This window comes from Mytilus trossulus, chromosome 6, assembly GCF_036588685.1.
Source record: "Mytilus trossulus isolate FHL-02 chromosome 6, PNRI_Mtr1.1.1.hap1, whole genome shotgun sequence".
Lineage (NCBI taxonomy): Eukaryota > Metazoa > Mollusca > Bivalvia > Mytilida > Mytilidae > Mytilus > Mytilus trossulus.
The window spans coordinates 91193081-91212852 of NC_086378.1; the positions used below are offsets into that span (position 1 = coordinate 91193081).

At 33.0% G+C, this 19772-nt stretch overlaps 2 protein-coding genes across 3 annotated transcripts; one reads left to right on the forward strand and one right to left on the reverse strand.

The window, feature by feature from the left end:
• Nucleotides 1-1999: 1999 nt before the first annotated feature.
• On the reverse strand, nt 2000-3406 carry LOC134722221 (uncharacterized). Its single transcript, XM_063585834.1, has one exon. The coding sequence runs from the start codon at nt 3373-3375 to the stop codon at nt 2404-2406; it is 972 nt and encodes a 323-aa protein (XP_063441904.1). The 5' UTR covers nt 3376-3406; the 3' UTR covers nt 2000-2403.
• A 569-nt stretch (nt 3407-3975) lies between these two features.
• Nucleotides 3976-7551, forward strand: LOC134722222 (CCAAT/enhancer-binding protein gamma-like). Of its 2 annotated transcripts, none has more exons than XM_063585835.1 (2): nt 3976-4112; nt 6812-7551. In XM_063585835.1, the coding sequence occupies exon 2, from the start codon at nt 6830-6832 to the stop codon at nt 7241-7243; it is 414 nt and encodes a 137-aa protein (XP_063441905.1). In that variant the 5' UTR covers nt 3976-4112; nt 6812-6829; the 3' UTR covers nt 7244-7551. The 2 variants fall into 2 exon arrangements, with proteins under 2 accessions (XP_063441905.1, XP_063441906.1); XM_063585836.1 differs by having other exon boundaries at nt 3981-4112; nt 6817-7551.
• The last annotated feature ends 12221 nt before the right edge of the window (nt 7552-19772 follow it).

A 19772-nucleotide genomic window follows, 5' to 3' on the forward strand; every position in this document is an offset into this window, starting at 1 on the left:
TTTTCATCAATGTGTCCGATTGGGTAACCCTTTCTGTAATCAGTGACAAACAATTTACAGTTCTATACTTATTATATGATACTGTTTTACTTCTCACAAATAACTGAATCACTAACAATACTCATATACGTTGTCCGTGTTTAGGGAGATATGTTTTGGGTTTCTGGTGAGATCTGGGAAACTGACTACAAATAACTTCTATACTATTAGGGAAGCTTAGTTCCTTTCAACAACTGTAAATATTGTTTGATGAGGTATACATACTGCAGTTATTATGATTGTGTTGTTATTTATGAGTGTATAGTCTTTGTATACTGATTTTTATTCTATTTTTTAATGCCCCTTAATGCGACAGTTTCTGTGTATTATATCAACAACTTTTTTTTAGACTTGTTATGATTAAGAGTGTGATAAATTGTCTTTTAATATAAGTCGAGTTGTGGATAACTTAGTTATATGTATAGTTGTATTATATTATACAATATAGAGCTGTGTATATCTTAGTTATATTCATTGTTGTATTATATTATACAATATAGAGTTGTGGATATCTTAGTTATATGTATTGGTGTACTATATTATACAATATAGAGCTGTGGATATCTTAGTTATATGTATTGTTGTATTCTATTATACAATATAGAGCTGTGGATATCTTCGTTATATGTATTGTTGTAATATATAATACAATATAGAGCTGTGGATATCTTCGTTATATGTATTGTTGTATTATATTATACAATATAGAGCTGTGGATAACTTAGTTATATGTATTGTATTCTATTATACAATATAGAGCTGTGGATATCTTAGTTATATGTATTGTTGTATTATATTATACAATATAGAACTACGGATATCTTAGTTATATGTATTGATGTATTATATTATACAATATAGAGCTGTGGATATCTTAGTTATATGTATTGTTGTATTATATTATACAATATAGAACTACGGAGCTGTGTTATATGTATCTTAGTTATATGTATCGTTGTATTATATTATACAATATAGAGCTGTGGATATCTTAGTTATATGTATTGTTGTATTATATTATACAATATAGAGCTGTGGATATCTTATTTATATGTATTGTTGTATTATATTATACAATATAGAGCTGTGGATAACTTAGTTATATGTATTGTATTCTATTATACAATATAGAGCTGTGGATATTTTAGTTATATGTATTGTATTCTATTATACAATATAGAGCTGTGGATATTTTAGTTATTGTGTTGTATTCTATTATACAATATAGAGCTGTGGATATCTTAGTTATATGTATTGTTGTATTATATTATACAATATAGAGCTGTGGATATTTTAGTTATATGTATTGTTGTATACAATGGTCTCAAATTGAGCTATGTTATATGTATATTTAGGTTTTAAGGTTGACCAAGCTTCATTATCACAACAAATACCATTCAAATTCCATAGTCGAAGTACTTCCAACTTTGTATTTCATTTGTATGCATGTTTTCCGAGCTTGAAAGAGAGTGATCATGATCTCAAAGATTTCAGAAATTGTTATCTCGTAATCTCGTAAACCAACCCTTGTACATGTATGATCATTAGCCATACAAATATCAGACCGGTAACATTAAACATGAACCAAAACCTTGACAATTTTAGATCTATACCAAATATGGAAATATGAAACTATGAAAACCTGTTAACCAAACCAAACCAATCTATCTACTCTAGTTGAGAAGAGCGTAATTCACGTTTGAGTGTGTGTATAGTTCACATATCATTTTCCAATACCAATTTGAGCTGAACATTTTTAGTTTGTGGACAAAACAAACACCAACAATGACAATTCAGGACAAAAGTAAACAATTCAAATTAAATCAATAATGTCTTCGTATATTGCTTTTGATAAGCTAGTTTTCAATTCAAACCAAAACCTTTCAGGTTTAACTTTGTAAAATATTTTAATCCTTGAAAACCTCTTTTCACCAGGTAGAAAATGTTAATAAACTCGATATAACTTTTAAATTATTTATATTATAGATATACACTAAAGTCTTGTCCCATACTTTATACACATGCAGCGGGGACAAAACTTTTTTATCACTACAAAAGTTAGAAAAAATACAACTACTACAATCTATGTTAAGTAAATATCTCTGTTCATGAAAAAGTTTGTATGAATCACATCCATAGAACTGAATTATTATGCAGCATTTCTCACTAGTCAAATTTGATCTGACTGAGTTTATATTGTCACTTAGTCCAATATTTGTACAATGTTCATTAGTACATTTTCTGCAGTCATTTGTTACCCAGTCTTTCTTGTCTATTAATAATCCATGAGAAATATGTGATGATGATGATGATGATGATAAAACACAACTGTGAACTAACAAAAGTCTAAAGTTTGAGCGTTCGTCAGGAACACTTGGCGAGCATTTTTTCAAGTTCTTTTGGTAAAGTGGAACCAACATTTATAAACAAACTCTTCAGCACGTTCAGTTCCTTTGTCAACAAGTCCAATTTCTTGTTTAATGTTTCGTTTTCGTCCGACAGCTGTTGCACTCTATGTTCAGTTTCAACTTGTTTTATTTTTGCCTTGTCTCTACTTTTTCGGACAGCCACGTTATTGCGTTCTCTCTTTTCAAAATATTCCGCCGTATCCTTAACAGGTTGGCGTTTCCTTGGGCGGATGGGTCCGTTGCCAGATGGTTTACGTCCAGGTTTATTTCTGAACGGACGAATTACCAGGGACTCTTGTGGTGAAGGAACAGAGGATGTCACACTCTCAATTTGATCAGAGAAAGCCGAATCTCTGCTGTTATCTTGGCTAGAATCCAACAGATCGTTAGTGTTATCGACTAATTGATCTAGGTACATCACCCCGTTCCCAGTATTAATTTTCTCGTCGTTGGTCATAAAGTAAATGTTATTATATAAACTGTCACTTGAAACAATGTTGGTAAAAGTATTGGACGTTACCGTATCAATGGCTGACCTTCCGTTGGCCTGTTGGACCAAATCAAATAATGTGGTATCCTCTTTGCTCACCAGCGATGATGCAAGAGTTTCAAATTCTTCTTCATTCACGTCTGCTCCTTTTAAAAGTTCTTGAATGTCAACTGATGCTTCAAAAGATGGATCCAGGTCGAATGGAACTTTGAGGTCACTTTCTGTGACGATTTCAACACCGGAGTCGTACAGGAACGTGTTCGGCAATGTCGAATTTTCTTTGAGCCATTCTTTCTCTAATATAAAATCGGTAAAATCCGTCTTATTTGGATCTGCTGTAGTTGAAAATTTTAGTGACCCTGAGGTCACAGGAGTCACTGAACGCAAATCAAAATTGCGTGTTGCTGTTACTTCAGAAGCACTGTGATATTCAGACATACCCTAGTAAGTTAACTTTCATTCGGAAATTCGGGCTTATATAGAGGAAATTTCTAAATTCATACGCGTGAAAATTTTGTGAATGAAGTCTTTTACAATTTTAAACAAGCGTCGTTTACAAAAAATATCACAAATTTCACTGCAATATATATATATATTAAAGTGGAATATACTTCCAAATTTATATGCAAGAGTGTTATAAAAATAAGTAAATCTAGTTTTCCACGGATTATATTTTCTTGGCTGCCATTACACGTCATGAAATTCTATAAATAACCTATGATGTATAATATGTCTTTGATTGGTCAGTATTTTAAGATATGACGACCTGCACCAGGTACATTTGGAATACGTCAAGACTCTAGTCAAAACTCGTCTGAGAAAAAAATATGCTTTTGGGAAACCCCATTCAGTGCGGTACATAGATGTATTGCGCAATAATTCTTAACATCAACCAGGAACCATAGTTATTTAATTTAAATATTACATTTTAATGTTTAATGACTGATTTATATGTATTGATATTGTAAAAGACAAAAGACATAATCTAAGATTTTTTCTTGTCAAAAGACTTATCATTTGATAGAAATTCCGTACATGCGGGTCTGTCTTGTCTAAGGTATTTCCTTCGATGATTGGCCAATCACAGTATTGCATCAGACCTAATCCTAGCGAGTTCAAAGAATTTTCTATTACAGCATCCTTAATTTTTCACGTTCTGCCATAATCTGGCCTAGGTAAGAAATATTCGTTATTCTTCTTGGTGTCGTCTACAAATTTCTGCACTGCTGCTATATTTTCTGATTAGAAATCAGCAAAATGAAAGTATGTACAGGCTTGTTTTGGTTTTGAAGTGATTTCGCAATCACACAAACCAACAACATTGGAAAAATAGTGCCAGCAAAATGTTTGTAAACATTCTGTACTTGTAATATGTTTACAATTATCTTAACACGTGTAACTAATACACCCGACTGTGAAAAGGCATAGTTGCCACTGCCACTGGGTGTTAAGAGTGAAATACCAATCTATCAAAAGATGAGTCGAGATAACGGCCTAGCCAAGATCAGATGTGCATTTCATATTGGGTCTATGTTATAGGCTTGTAAAGACAAGGAGATAAACTTTACATAAGTAATACATCTTTGAACTGAAGACTATAATATAGGGTTTCACAATGAATATCAAATATCATGTATAGGTGTTACCGTTTTGAAAAAAAAACACTAAAATACACGCTGAAAATGGGCAAAAATACACGATGAACTGTCCACAATACTGGTATATAAATTTTGTACCAGTATTGTAGCTTTTTTTTTAAAAACAGCAATACTGGTACAATACTTATATTTTGTCATTGAAGTGTGCCAAAACATGATGAATTTGGTGGGCATAACAATCTTTCTAATTCCACTTCAAATCACATCAACCTGAGACTCACTTATATATATATATATATTTTATAAATGATAAGTTATAAATCATACCAATAAAACTTAAATCCAGGTCCATTCACGTCCATTCATGTTCACGCCCATTCACGTTCACACCCAATCATGTTGGCACCCTTTCACTTTCGCACCCAAAGTCTGCTTGCGCCCAATTTTTTTTGGTTTTGTGTAATCAAGTTTTGGCAAGTGTATTTCTATTAGTATAGTTGTTGTCATTATCTCAAAATAAAGTGAGACGTTTTTATTTGTGTTGAATAAAACTTAATCAATCATGTTTTGGAAAGTGTATTGTTAATTCTTATTTATCATTGTTTCTAAATAAAGTTAGATTTACATCAAAGCAATCACGATTTTTAAATATTCAACTGGAATTCGGAATTTAAAATTGGGTGTGAAAGTGTAGGGTGCAAACAGACATTAGGTGCGAACGTGTAGGGTGCAAAAGTGTATTGATTGCGAAAGGACCTGATACCATAAAACTTAATTGATGATTAATTAGAATTATTACAGTTGTTGAAAACATTCTCTCCAAATCTCACTACAACTAGGAATATGGTGACTTCATTAGAAAACCTTTAAGATCTCAACCTGTTAATATACTATTCACAGATCTCCACTGTTATGAAAACATAAATAAGAAATGTAAGAAGATAAAAAGATAAGAATGACTGTGTTTTCTGCAAGGTCTAAATTTAAACTCTTTGCTATGTAAATTTAGAAAGGTCATTACCATTTATGGTCCCCCTTTTACAAGAGGTTGGCAGTACAAAATGTAATACTATAATATTCACGTTTTCTGTAAAGCTTAATATACGACCCCAAAAAATTGCTTTTGTATATTGCTATCATTGTCATCTTCGGCTTTGTACACAGACATATTTGGTTTTCTGACAATATGAATAAACTTGATTTGAAGTGAATTGTCAGATCTGTATAAAATTTTACCAGTATACATGTATCTAATACCACAAACAGAAAGTTAAGATTGATTTTTGGGAATATGTTACCAGAGTTATGGAATTGGGGACCAAAAACAAGCATTTTTTAGTTTCCCGACAATTACTTGTGTTTAAGTGTATCTCTCTGAAAATGTACTAAAAGTTTCCATATCTCTTGTGTTTAAGTGTATGGATCTCTGTGAAAATGTACTAAAAGTTTCCATATATCTCTTGTGTTTAAGTGCATGGATCTCTGTGAAAATGTACTAAAAGTTTCCATATCTCTTGTGTTTAAGTGTATGGATCTCTCTGAAAATGTACTAAAAGTTTCCCAACAATTACTTGTGTTTAAACGTATGGATCTCTGTGAAAATGTACTAAAAGTTTCCCGACAATTACTTGTGTTTAAACGTATGGATCTCTGTGAAAATGTACTAAAAGTTTCCATATATATCTCATATGGAAGGATTGGATTGAGTTTTGGAGTAATTGTCCCAAATGTGCAGGAAAGGGCAAAAAAGGGCCTAAAAACAAGCATTTTGCTAGTTTCCAGACAATAACTTAAAAGTGGTGAAGTGTATGGCTCACTCTAAAATTGTAGTCAAAGGTTCTATACTACGAAGTTAAGGCTTATTAGTTGCTTATAATTAGGTTTTAAATGTTTGAGGGTGTTTTTTTTTCTTCCATTTTTTAATTTTCAAATTTTTGAAAAGTTTCAAGAAGAAATCTTAAATTGCACAGTAATAGGCAATGGATTTGTAAGATCTTTGACCACATTTATTTTGTGTCAAATTCAGAAACCTATATTATATACACATGTATGTAAAAAAGAAGTTGACCTAATTCCAAATTCAGACAGTATATACATTGTATTGTGTCCAAATTTGCCCCAACTGTTTAGGGTTTGACCTTTGCAGTCGTATCCAGCTGTGCTCAGCAAAGCATTTTATTTATTTCAAATTACTTTTTTTTTGTATTTTTCATAGAGATTTTTTGAGAAATCTGGTCATGTTCATTCACTTGATTACATTTTTCTGTATTTTTTAGCACAGACAAAGAAGCAAGATGGAAGAACATTCCTCTAAAAGACAGTTTACTACCAGTGATGAAGATGGAAGTAGCATGGATGATAACTCGTCAAAATACAAACGAAAAAAATTAGAAAAAGGAAGTGATGAATATGTTATGAGAAGGGTAAGAAATAATATGGCTGTCAAAAAAAGCCGAGAAAAGAGTCGACAGAAAGCGAAGGAAACAATGAATCAGGTTGATAAACTTAGAAAGGAAAATGAGACATTGGAACAAAAAGTTACAATTCTATCAAAAGAGCTAGGTGTGTTGAAGGACTTATTCTTGGCTCATGCTGGATCAGTTTCACAAAACGAGTGTTCTGGGAATACAGCATCAACATCTGGAATCAAAGAAGAACCTTCAAACTCAGGGGTCAAAGATCACCAATATTCCACATATTCTGTTTGACAGTAACCATCATGAATACACACATAAATCATGATCATTATTTTGTAAATGACTGATTGATACCAGTGCTTAGATGTTTTAGACTTGATTATATGACATTGTTGGTTAATGATTTCAGTTTTTATGTCAAAGTTTTTTTTAATTATTTTTTTATCAAGGATATTAAGTTTATTTTAATGTAAAGTAAGCAAAATATTTATATTATAATATATATGTATAACATGTATTTAATGTTGTAAGATACTACTGTTTGTACTGTTAATTTATCTACTTTGTTATGTATAATGAAAATAAGTAGAGTTACCAAAGTTTTTATTTTTATTTTCTGAAATTATTCAAGTTCAAAAATGTATTTTAAATTTTTCATGTTTATGCCCCCGCCATAGTTTATTCCCTAGTCCTTCCATCCAAATATTGGTTTCAGTTCTCTAACTTCAGTTTGCCTCAACCAAACGTTATGAAACTTATACACAATGCTTATAACAACAAAACACTTTTAAAATTTGAATTTTGGTTGCATCCTTTTTATACGACCCCAAAAATTGAAAAATTATTGGTCGTATATTTGGTATGACGTTTGCGTCGTCGTCGTCCGTCCGAAGACATTTGGTTTTCACACTCTAACTTGAGTACAAGTGAATAGAAATCTATGAAATTTAAACACAAGGTTTATGACCATAAAAGGAAGGTTGTGATTGATTTTGGGAGTTTTGGTCCCTACAGTTTTTCAACTGGTTCAAATAAGCATTTTTCTTGCTTTTCGCAAAATAACTTTAGTATGACATGTATAAGTAAATAGAAATCTATGAAATTTTAACACCAGGTTAATGACCACAAAAGGAAGGTTGGGATTGATTTTTGGGAGTTTTTGAGTAAGAAGGGGCCAAAAGGGTCCAAAATTTAACTTTGTTTGATTACATCAAAAAATAAATCATCAGGGTTCTTTGATATGCCGAATCTACCTGTGTATTTAGATTCTAAATATTTGGTCCCATTTTCAAATTGGTCTACATTAAGGTCCAAAGGGTCCATAATTAAACTTAATTTGATCTCAACAAAAATTTAATTCTGGGGGTTCTTTGGTATGCTGAATCTAAACATGTACTTAGATTTTTGATTATGGGCCCAGTTTTCAAGTTGGTCCAAATCGGGGTCCAAAATTAAACTTTGTTTCATTTCAACAAAAATTAAATATATATGGGGTTCTTTAATATACTGGATCTAACCATGTATTTAGATTTTTAATATTTGGGCCTGGTTATCAAATTGGTTCACATTGAGGTCTAAAGGGTCTAAAATTGAACATTATTTGATTTCATCAAAAATTGAATTCTTGGGGTTCTATGATATGCTGAATCTAACCATGTATTTAGATTTTGGATATTGGACCATAATACATTGTAAAAAGTAAATTTCCAATTTAAAATTTTTAAGTTTTAAGTTCTTAGACCACATTCATATTGTGTCAGAAACCTATGTTGTGTCCACTATTTAATCACAATCCAAATTCAGTGCTGTATCAAGCTTAAATGTTGTGTCCATATTTGCCACAAACTGTTCAGGGTTCGACCTCAGTTGTCGTATAAAGCTGCACCCTGCTGAGCATCTTGTTACTGTTCTAGAGTTACAAATGTACATGTATGCGCCTTTACAAATAAAATAAATTGCTTGGCAGGGCACTGCTTGATATGACTGCAGAGGTCCAACCCTTAACATTTAGGGCAAGTATAGACACAACATTTTTTTAAATTTGGATTGTGATTTTAAAAATAGTTGACACAGCATAGGTTGCTGAAACAGAATGAATGTGGTCTAAGAACTTAAAATTTTTAAAATGGACATTTACCTTTTATAGTCCAATATCCATGAAATTCAAAATCTAAATACATGGTTAAGTTCACCACATCAAAGAACCTCAAGAATTCAATTTTTTTATGAAATTTTTTTTAGATCTCAATGTGGACCAATTTTATAAGGGGTCCCAATATAAAAAATCTAAATAGATGGTTACATTCAGCATATCAAAGAACCACTTAAATTCAATTTTTTGTTGAAATACAACAAAAGTTTAATTTTAGACCCCAATTTGGACCAACTTAAAAACTGGGCCCATGTTCATATTCAGCATTTAATGTAGACCAATTTGAACCTTAATGTAGACCAATTTGAATAAGGACCACTGTTTGGACCAAAACCCCCCAAATCAACCCCAACCTTTCTTTAGTGATTATTAACCTTGTGTTAAAATTTTATTGATTTCTATTTACTCATACTAAAGTTAATAACCTGAAATCTTTGTCGCTGACAACAACGAGATACCAATATACAACAAAACAAGAGTGCACACACTATATGTCTCGCCTTCTTTACTAATCATTGATATTATGTTGATAGACCTAAATATAAAGCTTTATTACAACTGTCACATAAACTCAACATTAACCAAGAAAACGAAACATTGATCAATGGACCATGAAAATGAGGTCAAGGTCAGATGAACCATGCCAGGCAGACATGTACAGCTAACAATTCTTCAATACAACAAATATAGTTGACTTACAAATGTATTGCTTATCAATTAAGAAAAACAGACCAAAACACAAACACTTGACCCTTAGAAATGGACCCGTGAAAATGAGGTCAAGGTTAAATTAAACCTGCGTAACAGACATGGATCATAAAATATTTCCATACACCAAATATAGTTGACTGAATGCATAAAGTATTAGAAAAATAGACCAAAACACAAAAACATTACTATAACCACTGAAAAATGAACATGAAATCAAGGTCAGAAGACCTGCCAGTTGGACATGTACATCTTACAGTCCTTCCATATACCGAACATACTAGATCTAAATTAATGCTTATAGTATCTGAGATATAGACTTGACCACCAAAACTTAACCTTGTTCACTGATACATGAAATGAGGTCGAGGTCAAGTGAAAACTATCTTACGGGCATGAGGACCTTGCAAGGTACGCACATACCAAATATAGGTATCCAATAACTTATTCATGTTATTATAAGAGAAAATTTAACATTACAAAAAAATCTGTAACTTTTTTCCCCCCAAGTAGTCACTGAACCATGAAAATGAGGTTAAGGACATTGGACATATGACTGACGGAAAGTTCGTAACATGAGGCATCTAAGTATGAAGCATACATGTCTTCTACCTTCTGAAATAAAAAGCTTTTAAGAGGTAGGCTAATGACGCCGCCGCTGCATCACTATCCCTATGTCGGGCTTTCTGCAACAAAACTTGCAGGCTCGACAAAAAAAAAATCTATTTTTGGGGTCGTTTAAAAATTGCTCAATTCTCCTTTCTGTTCTCTATTAAACGTAAGTTTGCCTCAACTAAATGTTATGAAACTTAAACAGTATGCTAAATACGCAGATCAAGTTTAAATTTTAGTGCTTGCCCTTATATTTTTTTAAAATTTTTATATGACCACAAAAAATTATTTACTTGTCTATAAGTATTTCAATTGCTCTGAAATTGTACGACAATATTTAATACCACAAGTAGAAGGTTTGGATTCATTTTGGGGGTTATGGTGCTAACAGTTTAGGTATTTTAAAAGGGTCAAACACTAGGATTTTTGTAGTTTCTTGACAATAACTTATGTGTAAGTCAAAGGATCTCTCATATATTATACCACAAGGTTCCATATAACAGTAGGAAGGCTTGGATTGAGTTTGGTGATAATTGCCCAATTAATGTGGGAATTAGGGGCCAAAAACAATCATTTTTATGCGACCGCAAATTTTGAAAAAATTTTCGTCGTATATTGCTATCACGTTGGCGTCGTCGTCGTCGGCGTCGGCGTCCGAATACTTTTAGTTTTCGCACTCTAACTTTAGTAAAAGTGAATAGAAATCTATTAAATTTCAACACAAGGTATATGACCATAAAAGGAAGGTTGGTATTGATTTTTGGAGTTTTGGTCCCAACATTTTAGGAATTAGGGGCCAAAAAGGGCCCAAATAGGCATTTTCTTGGTTTTCGCACTATAACTTTAGTTTAAGTTAATAGAAATCTATGAAATTTTGACACAAGGTTTATGACCACAAAAGAAAGATTGGGATTGATTTTGGGAGTTTTGGTTTCAACAGTTTAGGAATTAGGGGCCAAAAAAGGGCCCAAATAAGCACTATTCTTGGTTTTCTCACAATAACTTTGGTTTAAGTAAATAGAAATCAATGAAATTTAAACACAATGTTTATGACCACAAAAGGAAGGTTGGTATTGATTTTGGGAGTTTAGGTCCCAACAGTTTAGGAATTAGGGGCCAAAAAAGGACCCAAATAAGCATTTTTCTTGGTTTTCGCACCATAACGTTAGTATAAGTAAATAGAAATCTATGAAATTTAAACACAAGGTTTATGACCATAAAAGGAAGGTTGGTACTGATTTTGGGAGTTTTGGTCCCAACAGTTTAGGAAAAAGGGGCCCAAAGGGTCCAAAATTAAACTTTGTTTGATTTCATCAAAATTGAATAATTGGGGTTCTTTGATATGCCGAAACCTAACTGTGTATGTAGATTCTTAACTTTTAGTCATGTTTTCAAATTGGTCTACATTAAGGTCCAAAGGGTCCAAAATTGATATGCTGAATCTAAACATGTACTTAGATTTTTGATTATGGGCCCAGTTTTCAAGTTGGTCCAAATCAGGGTCTAAAATTATTATATTAAGTATTGTGCAATAGCAAGTCTTTTCAATTGCACAGTATTGTGCAGTGGCAAGAAATATCTAATTTCACAATATTGTGAAATAGCAATTATTTTTTTTAATTAGAGTTATCTTTCTTTGTCCAAAATAGTAAGCAAGAAATATCTTATTGCAAGAATTTTTTTAATTGGAGTTATCTTTCTTTGTCCAGAATCAACTTAAATCTTTGTTATATACACTATACAATGTATATTCACTTTTTACTACCAACTGATAAATTTAAATGATCTTTACCATTCAGTGATAACAAGCAGTTTTTTTACATCTTAATATTTTATGATGTATTTAAATGAGTAGTTATTGTTGCAAACTCCATTAGAATATTTTAATTATGTCACCCGATCGACAATGTCGGGTGACATATTGTTATTCCTCCGTTTCTTTGTTATTATGTCACCCTGACTGAGGTCGGGTGACATATGTTATTGTACGATTCTTTTTTTATGTCACCCTGACGGAGGTCGGGTGACATATTGTTATTGTACGATTCTTTTTCTTTTCTTTATTATTCCACACTTTTTTGTCCAGACTATTTCTCAGAATTGCATGGACCAATGATGATGGAAGTGTACCATAATGTTGACCCCCATGTGCAGATGTGCAATCGGGGGTTGGCATTTCCAAGATGGCTGCCGTTGTCATGGAAACAGGAAAAATGTGAAAAATCAGAAAGTCTTCAGAAATGAATGAAATTTTGTGGAAATGTTACTTGGCATGCAAAGACTAGCAATTCATCTTTGGAATTTCCAAAATGGCCGCCGTTGCCATAGAAACAGTTCAAACATCAAAATGGAACATTCCAGAACATAAGTGTTCTACAGCCATTAAATGTTATATGATGGTTTAATATTACGGGAAGCACAATATGAAGCAGCAGTATGACTTTGGAATTTTCAAAATGGCGGCCGTTGCCATAGAAACAGTTCAAACATAAAAAAAATCAAAAAGCTTTAAACTTTTTGAAAATAAGCAGAATGAAGAATTATGAAGTGAAAATGTTAATCAAATGTTTAGAAATTTGTGATGGCTGCCACTCAGTGGCAATTGGCGGACCAGGGTGACATCCGCTATTGCTTGCAATGGCAATTCTAGTTTATTATTATTATTCCACACTTTTTTGTCCAGACTATTTCTTGAAAACGTATGGACCAATTGTAATGGAACTATACCAGAATGTTAATAACCATTGTCCGAAGTGCAGTCGAGATTGGCACTTCCAGGATGTCTGCTGTTACCATGGAAACAGAAAAAGAGTGAAAAAATGAAGTTTTAGTTTTTGGTGAATAATTTGACTATGACAAAACATTTAATCATCATATTTTTATACAATGTAGCTGTCCTCTATATACACGCTGTGGATGTTTTTGAGATCCATTGGAACTACGATGTTGCCATAGAAACTGATCAAAAATATCAAAAATTTGAAAATTCTTCAAAAATATATAAAACTTTTACAGAAATGTTGCCTGGCAAATCTAGATGTGGCATTCAACTTTGGAATTTCAAAAATGGCTGCCGTTACCATGGAAACAAGGCAAAAACATCAAAATGAGAAAATGTGATGGAACATTCCAGAACATAAGTGTTGTACAGCTATTAAATTTTATAGGATTGTAAAATATTATGGGGAGTACAATATGAAGCAGAAGTACGACTTTGGAATTTTCAAAATGGCCGCCGTTGCCATAGAAACAGTAAAAACATCACAATTTTAAAAATGCTTTAAACTTTCTAAAAATTTGGAAACTGATGCATTGTAAAGTAAATAAATTAATTTAATGTTAAAATTTCGAAATGGCTGCCGCTTAGTGGCAATTGGTGGACCAGGGTGACATCCGCTATTGCTTGCAATGGCAATTATGTCACCCGATCGACAATGTCGGGTGACATATTGCTTTTCTTATGTTTCTTTGTTATTATGTCACCCGATCGACAATGTCGGGTGACATATTGTTATTCCTCCGTTTCTTTGTTATTATGGCACCCTCAACGGAGTTGGGGTGACATATTGTTATTGTTCGTTTCTTTTTTTCTTATTATTATATTTATTCTTCCACACTTTTTTGTCCATGCTATTTCTCAGAATTGGCTTGAACAATATTGATGGAACTATACCATAATGAGGACCACTATATGAAATTGTGCAATCGGGGTATGGCACCATCAAGATGGCTGCCGTTGCCATGGAAACGAAACAAATGTGAAAAAATACTGTTTTTTGTTTTGGTGAACTATTTGGATACTATTTAACTCAGAATCATTATATTTTAATACAATGTAGGTGCCCACTATATACAGGTGTTGGATGATTTTGGCACTCATTGGAATTACTGTGTTGCCATGGATACTACTCCAAAAAATTCAAAAATCTCAAAATGTTCCAAACTTAATGAAACTTCACAGTAACGATGAGCAACATTGGAAGATGTGGAATTTGGCGTTGGAATTTCCAAAATAGCTGTTGTTACCATGGAAACAATGCAAAAAGGTCAAAACTTTGAATTTTCACAGAACATTCTAGAACTTCAATGTTTAATTTATTCTAGAGACATTAAATGGTATATGATTGTGGAGGGAAAAAATTGCAGCCGGGGTTTGACTTTGGAATATTCAAAATGGCCGCCGTTACCATGGAAACAGCAAAAATACAAAAAAAATCAAAATGCTTCAAATTTATGGAAACTTATAACAAATGTTGCTCAGCTAATGTAGACTTGACTTTTGAGTTTGGAATTTCCAAAATGGCCGCCGTTACCATGGCTACCGCTAACCTGGCAATAGGGGAAGGGTGCCATCCGCTATTGCTTGCAATCGCAAATCTAGTTATTATTCTTATTCTTCCAATGATTTTTGTCCGGCAGCTTTTTTGGAGACAATGAAACCTGACTCTTGATTATAGTAAACTATAATGAGGAACAAAAAATTTCGGGTTGCAGTGGGTCTGAAGACCATTAAAAATGGCTGCCGTTACCATGGAAACGGAACAAATGTGAAAAATTCCACTTTTTGGTTTTGGTTAATTATTTGGAGATGCTTATACTTAGAATCATTATATTTTGATACATTGTAGGTGCCCACTATATACTTCTTTTGGATGATTTTTGGCACTCATTGGAACTACTATGTTGCCATGGAAACCACACCAAAAATTTCCAAAATATCAAAATGCTCCAAATTTTATGAAACTTCTCAGTAATGATGAGCAACATGGGAAGATGTGAAATTTGGCGTTGGAATTTCGAAAATGTCTACCGTTACCATGGAAACAATGCAAAAATGGTAAAAATGCTTCAAAAACCTTAAAAAGTGGCATTTACTCTCTTAAAATGGTAGGTCAAATCCATTGAAACTCTGATGGTATATTCCCTCCCATGACCCAATGTGGTATCTGCCACTAAAATTTTGGAAAAGTCTTTGTTACCATAGTAACCAACCAAAATGTCAAAAATTTCCAAAATTTCAAAATGCTCCAAAATTGATGAAACCTAATACGATTGTTGACTGTCAGGTCTGCATGAGATTTTTGAAGTTGGTATTTCCAAAATGGCTACCGTTGCCATGGAAACTGCAGAAATGTCAAATATTTTCAAAATGCTCAAAACTTAATGAAATTTAGTATTATTGTTAACTGGCTTGTACAGATGAGACTTTTTACTTTGGAATTTCCAAAATGCCTGCCGTTGCCATGGAAACAGAAGAAATGTGAAACTTTTGACAATCCTCTAAATGAACTCAAAATTTACAAAAAGATATATCGCAATTCATAGATCTGTATTCACTGTTTTATTATTTTGAAATGGCTACCGCTTAGTGGCAATGGGGGAAGGGTGACATCCGCTATTGCTTGCAATGGCAATTCTAGTTATGTCACCCGATCGACAATGTCGGGTGACATATTGCTTTTCTTATGTTTCTTTGTTATTATTATTATTCTTCCACCTTTTTTTGTCCGTCAGCTTTTTTGGAGTAAAATAGAACCAATCTTAATGATAGTTCACCATAGGGAGGAACTAAATATTTCGGGTTGCAGGTGGGTCCAAGACCATTAAAAATGGCTGCCGTTTCCATGGAAACAGAACAATTGTGAAAAATTCCAGTTTTTGGTTTTTGTGAATAATTTGGAGATGCTTGAACTCAGAATCATCATATTTTAATACAATGTAGGTGCCAGCCATACACTGGTTTTGGATGATTTTGGCAATCATTGGAACCACTATGTTGCCATGGAAACTACTCCAAAAAATTCAAAAATATGAAAATGCTCCAATTTTTTGGAAACTGTAGCATAACGATGAGCAACTTTGGTTGATGTGGAATTTGGCGTTGGAATTTCAAAAATGTCTGCCGTTTCCATGGAAACAATGCAAAAAGGTCAAAATGCTCCAAAAACTTCCAGGTTTGGTAAATAACTTTGGTATGCTTGAACATGAAATCATAAAATTTGTACACAATATAGTTGTCCACTATATACAGGTTTTGTATGATTTTGACAATCATTGGAACTACTATGTTACCATGGATACAGGATCAAATATTTCAAAAATTTCAAAATGCTCCAAAATTGATGAAACTTAATAGGATTGGTGACTGGCAAGTCTGGATGAGACTTTTGGAGTTGGAATTTTCAAAATGGCCACCGTTGCCATGGAAACTGCAGATATGTCAAATATTTCAAAAATTTCAAAATGCTCCAAAATTGATGAAACTTAATATGATTGGTAAATGGCAAGTCTGGATGAGACTTTTGGAGTTAGAATTTCCAAAATGGCTACCGTTGCCATGGAAACTGCAGAAATGTCAAATATTTTCAAAATGCTCAAAACTTAATGAAATTTAGTATTATTGTTAACTGGCATGTACAGATGAGACTTTTGACTTTGGAATTTCCAAAATGGCTGCCGTTGCCATGGAAACAGAAGAAATGTGAAACTTTTGACAATCCTCTAAATGAACTCAAAATATACAAAAAGTTATATCGCAATTCATAGATCTGTATTCACTGTTTAATTATTTTGAAATGGCTGTCGCTTAGTGGCAATGGGGGAAGGGTGACATCCGCTATTGCTTGCAATGGCAATTCTAGTTATTATTATTCTTCCACCTTTTTTTGTCCGTCAGCTTTTTTGGAGTAAAATGGAACCAATCTTAATGATAGTTCACCATAGGGTGGAACTAAAAATTTCGGGTTGCAGGTGGGTCTAAGACCATAAAAAATGGCTGCCGTTTCCATGGAAACAGAACAATTGTGAAAAATTCCAGTTTTTGGTTTTTGTGAATAATTTGGAGATGCTTGAACTCAGAATCATCATATTTTAATACAATGGAGGTGCCAGCCATACACTGGTTTTGGATGATTTTGGCAATCATTGGAACCACTATGTTGCCATGGAAACTACTCCAAAAATTTCAAAAATATGAAAATGCTCCAATTTTTTGGAAACTGTAGCATAACGATGAGCAACTTTGGTAGATGTGGAATTTGGCGTTGGAATTTTCAAAATGTCTGCCGTTTCCATGGAAACAATGCAAAAAGGTCAAAATGCTCCAAAAACTTCCAGGTTTGGTAAATAACTTTGGTATGCTTGAACATGAAAGCATAAAATTTTTACACAATATAGTTGTCTACTATATACAGGTTTTGTATGATTTTGACAATCATTGGAACTACTATGTTACCATGGATACAGGATCAAATATTTCAAAAATTTCAAAATGCTTCAAAATTGATGAAACTTAATATGATTGGTGACTGGCAAGTCTGGATGAGACTTTTGGAGTTGGAATTTTCAAAATGGCCACCGTTGCCATGGAAACTGCAAAAATGTCAAATATTTTCAAAATGCTCCAAACTTAATGAAACTTAATATTATTGTTGACTGGCATGTATAGATGAGACTTTTGACTTTGGAATTTTCAAAATGGCTGCTGTTGCCATGGAAACAGAAGAAATGTGAAACTTTTGACATTGCTCAAAATGAACTGAACAGTTACAGAAAGATATATTGTAATGCGTTGATCTGCATTCACTGTTAAATTGTTTTCAAAAGGATGCCGCTTAGTGGCAATAGGGGAAGGGTGACATCCGCTATTGCTTGCAATGGCAATTCTAGTTCTAGTTATTATTCTTATTCTTCCAATGATTTTTGTCCGGCAGCTTTTTTGGAGACAATGGAACCTGACTCTTGATGATAGTAAACTATAATGAGGAACAAAAAATTTCGGGTTGCAGTGGGTCTCAAGACCCCAAAAAATGGCTGCCGTTACCATGGAAACGGAACAATTGTGAAAAATTCCAGTTTTTGTTTTTGGTGAATAATTTGGAGATGCTTAAACTCAGAATCATTATATTTTGATACAATGAAGGTGCCAGGCATATACTGGTTTTGGGTGATTTTGGTCATTATTGGAACTACTATGTTGCCATGGAAACTACACCAAAAATTTCAAAAATATGAAAATGCTCCAATTCATTTGAAACTTTAGCATAACAATGAGCAACTTGAGTAGATGTGGAAATTGGCGTTGGAATTTCAAAAATGTCTGCCGTTTCCATGGAAACAGGGCAAAAATGGTAAAAACGCTTTAAAAACCATTAAAAGTGGCATTTACTTCATTAAAATGGTAGGTCAAATCTATTGAAACTCTGATGGTATGTTCCCTCCCATGTACCAATGTGGTATCTGCCATTAGAAATTTGGAATGGTATCTGTTACCATAGAAACCAGCCAAAATGTCAAAAATTTCAAAAATTTCAAAATGCTCCAAAATTGGTGAAACTTAATATATATGTTGACTGTCAAGTCTGCATGAGATTTTTGAAGTTGGAATTTCCAAAATGGCTACCGTTGCCATGGAAACTGCAGAAATGTCAAATATTTTCAAAATGCTCAAAACTTAATGAAATTTAGTATTATTGTTAACTGGCATGTACAGATGAGACTTTTGACTTTGGAATTTCCAAAATGGCTGCCGTTGCCATGGAAACAGAAGAAATGTGAAACTTTTGACAATCCTCTAAATGAACTCAAAATTTACAAAAAGATATATCGCAATTCATAGATCTGTATTCACTGTTTTATTATTTTGAAATGGCTACCGCTTAGTGGCAATGGGGGAAGGGTGACATCCGCTATTGCTTGCAATGGCAATTCTAGTTGAGATTAGTTTTGGAATAAGGGAAAGGGGGATGTGATTAAAAAATTGGGTTCAATTTTTCTCATTTGAAATTTCATAAATAAAAAGAAAATTTCTTCAAACATTTTTTTGAGAGGATTAATATTCAACAGCATAGTGAATTGCTCTAAGAGAAAACAAAAAAATTAAGATCATTAGAACACATTCATTCTGTGTCAGAAACCTATGCTGTGTCAACTATTTAATCACAATCCAAATTTAGAGCTGAATCCAGCTTGAATGTTGTGTCTATACTTGCCCCAACCTTTCAGGGTTCAACCTCTGCGGTCGTATAAAGCTACGCCCTGCGGAGAATCTGGTTCTAGTTTCCAGACAATAACTCATGCTTAATAATATGGATCTCTCTGAAATCGTACTACAAGGTTCCATACTACAAAGAAAAGGCTGGGTTTAAGTGTGGGGGTAATTACTACAAGGCGGGTTCCATTTTTTTAAGGGATTCAATTTTTTTTTCAAATTTTTTTAAGGTGAATCTTTAAATGCACAGTATTTTGCAATAGATTTATAAAATCTTGATATTTATTTTGTGTGCGAAACCGATACTGTGTCAAAAACTTGATCACAATTCAAACTCAGACAGAATCAAGCTTGAATAT

Excerpts from the sequence above, each read along its gene's own strand:
- LOC134722221 (XM_063585834.1), bottom strand. The coding sequence starts at position 3,375 with ATGTCTGAATATCACAGTGCTTCTGAAGTAACAGCAACACGCAATTTT.
- LOC134722222 (XM_063585835.1), top strand. The coding sequence starts at position 6,830 with ATGGAAGAACATTCCTCTAAAAGACAGTTTACTACCAGTGATGAAGAT.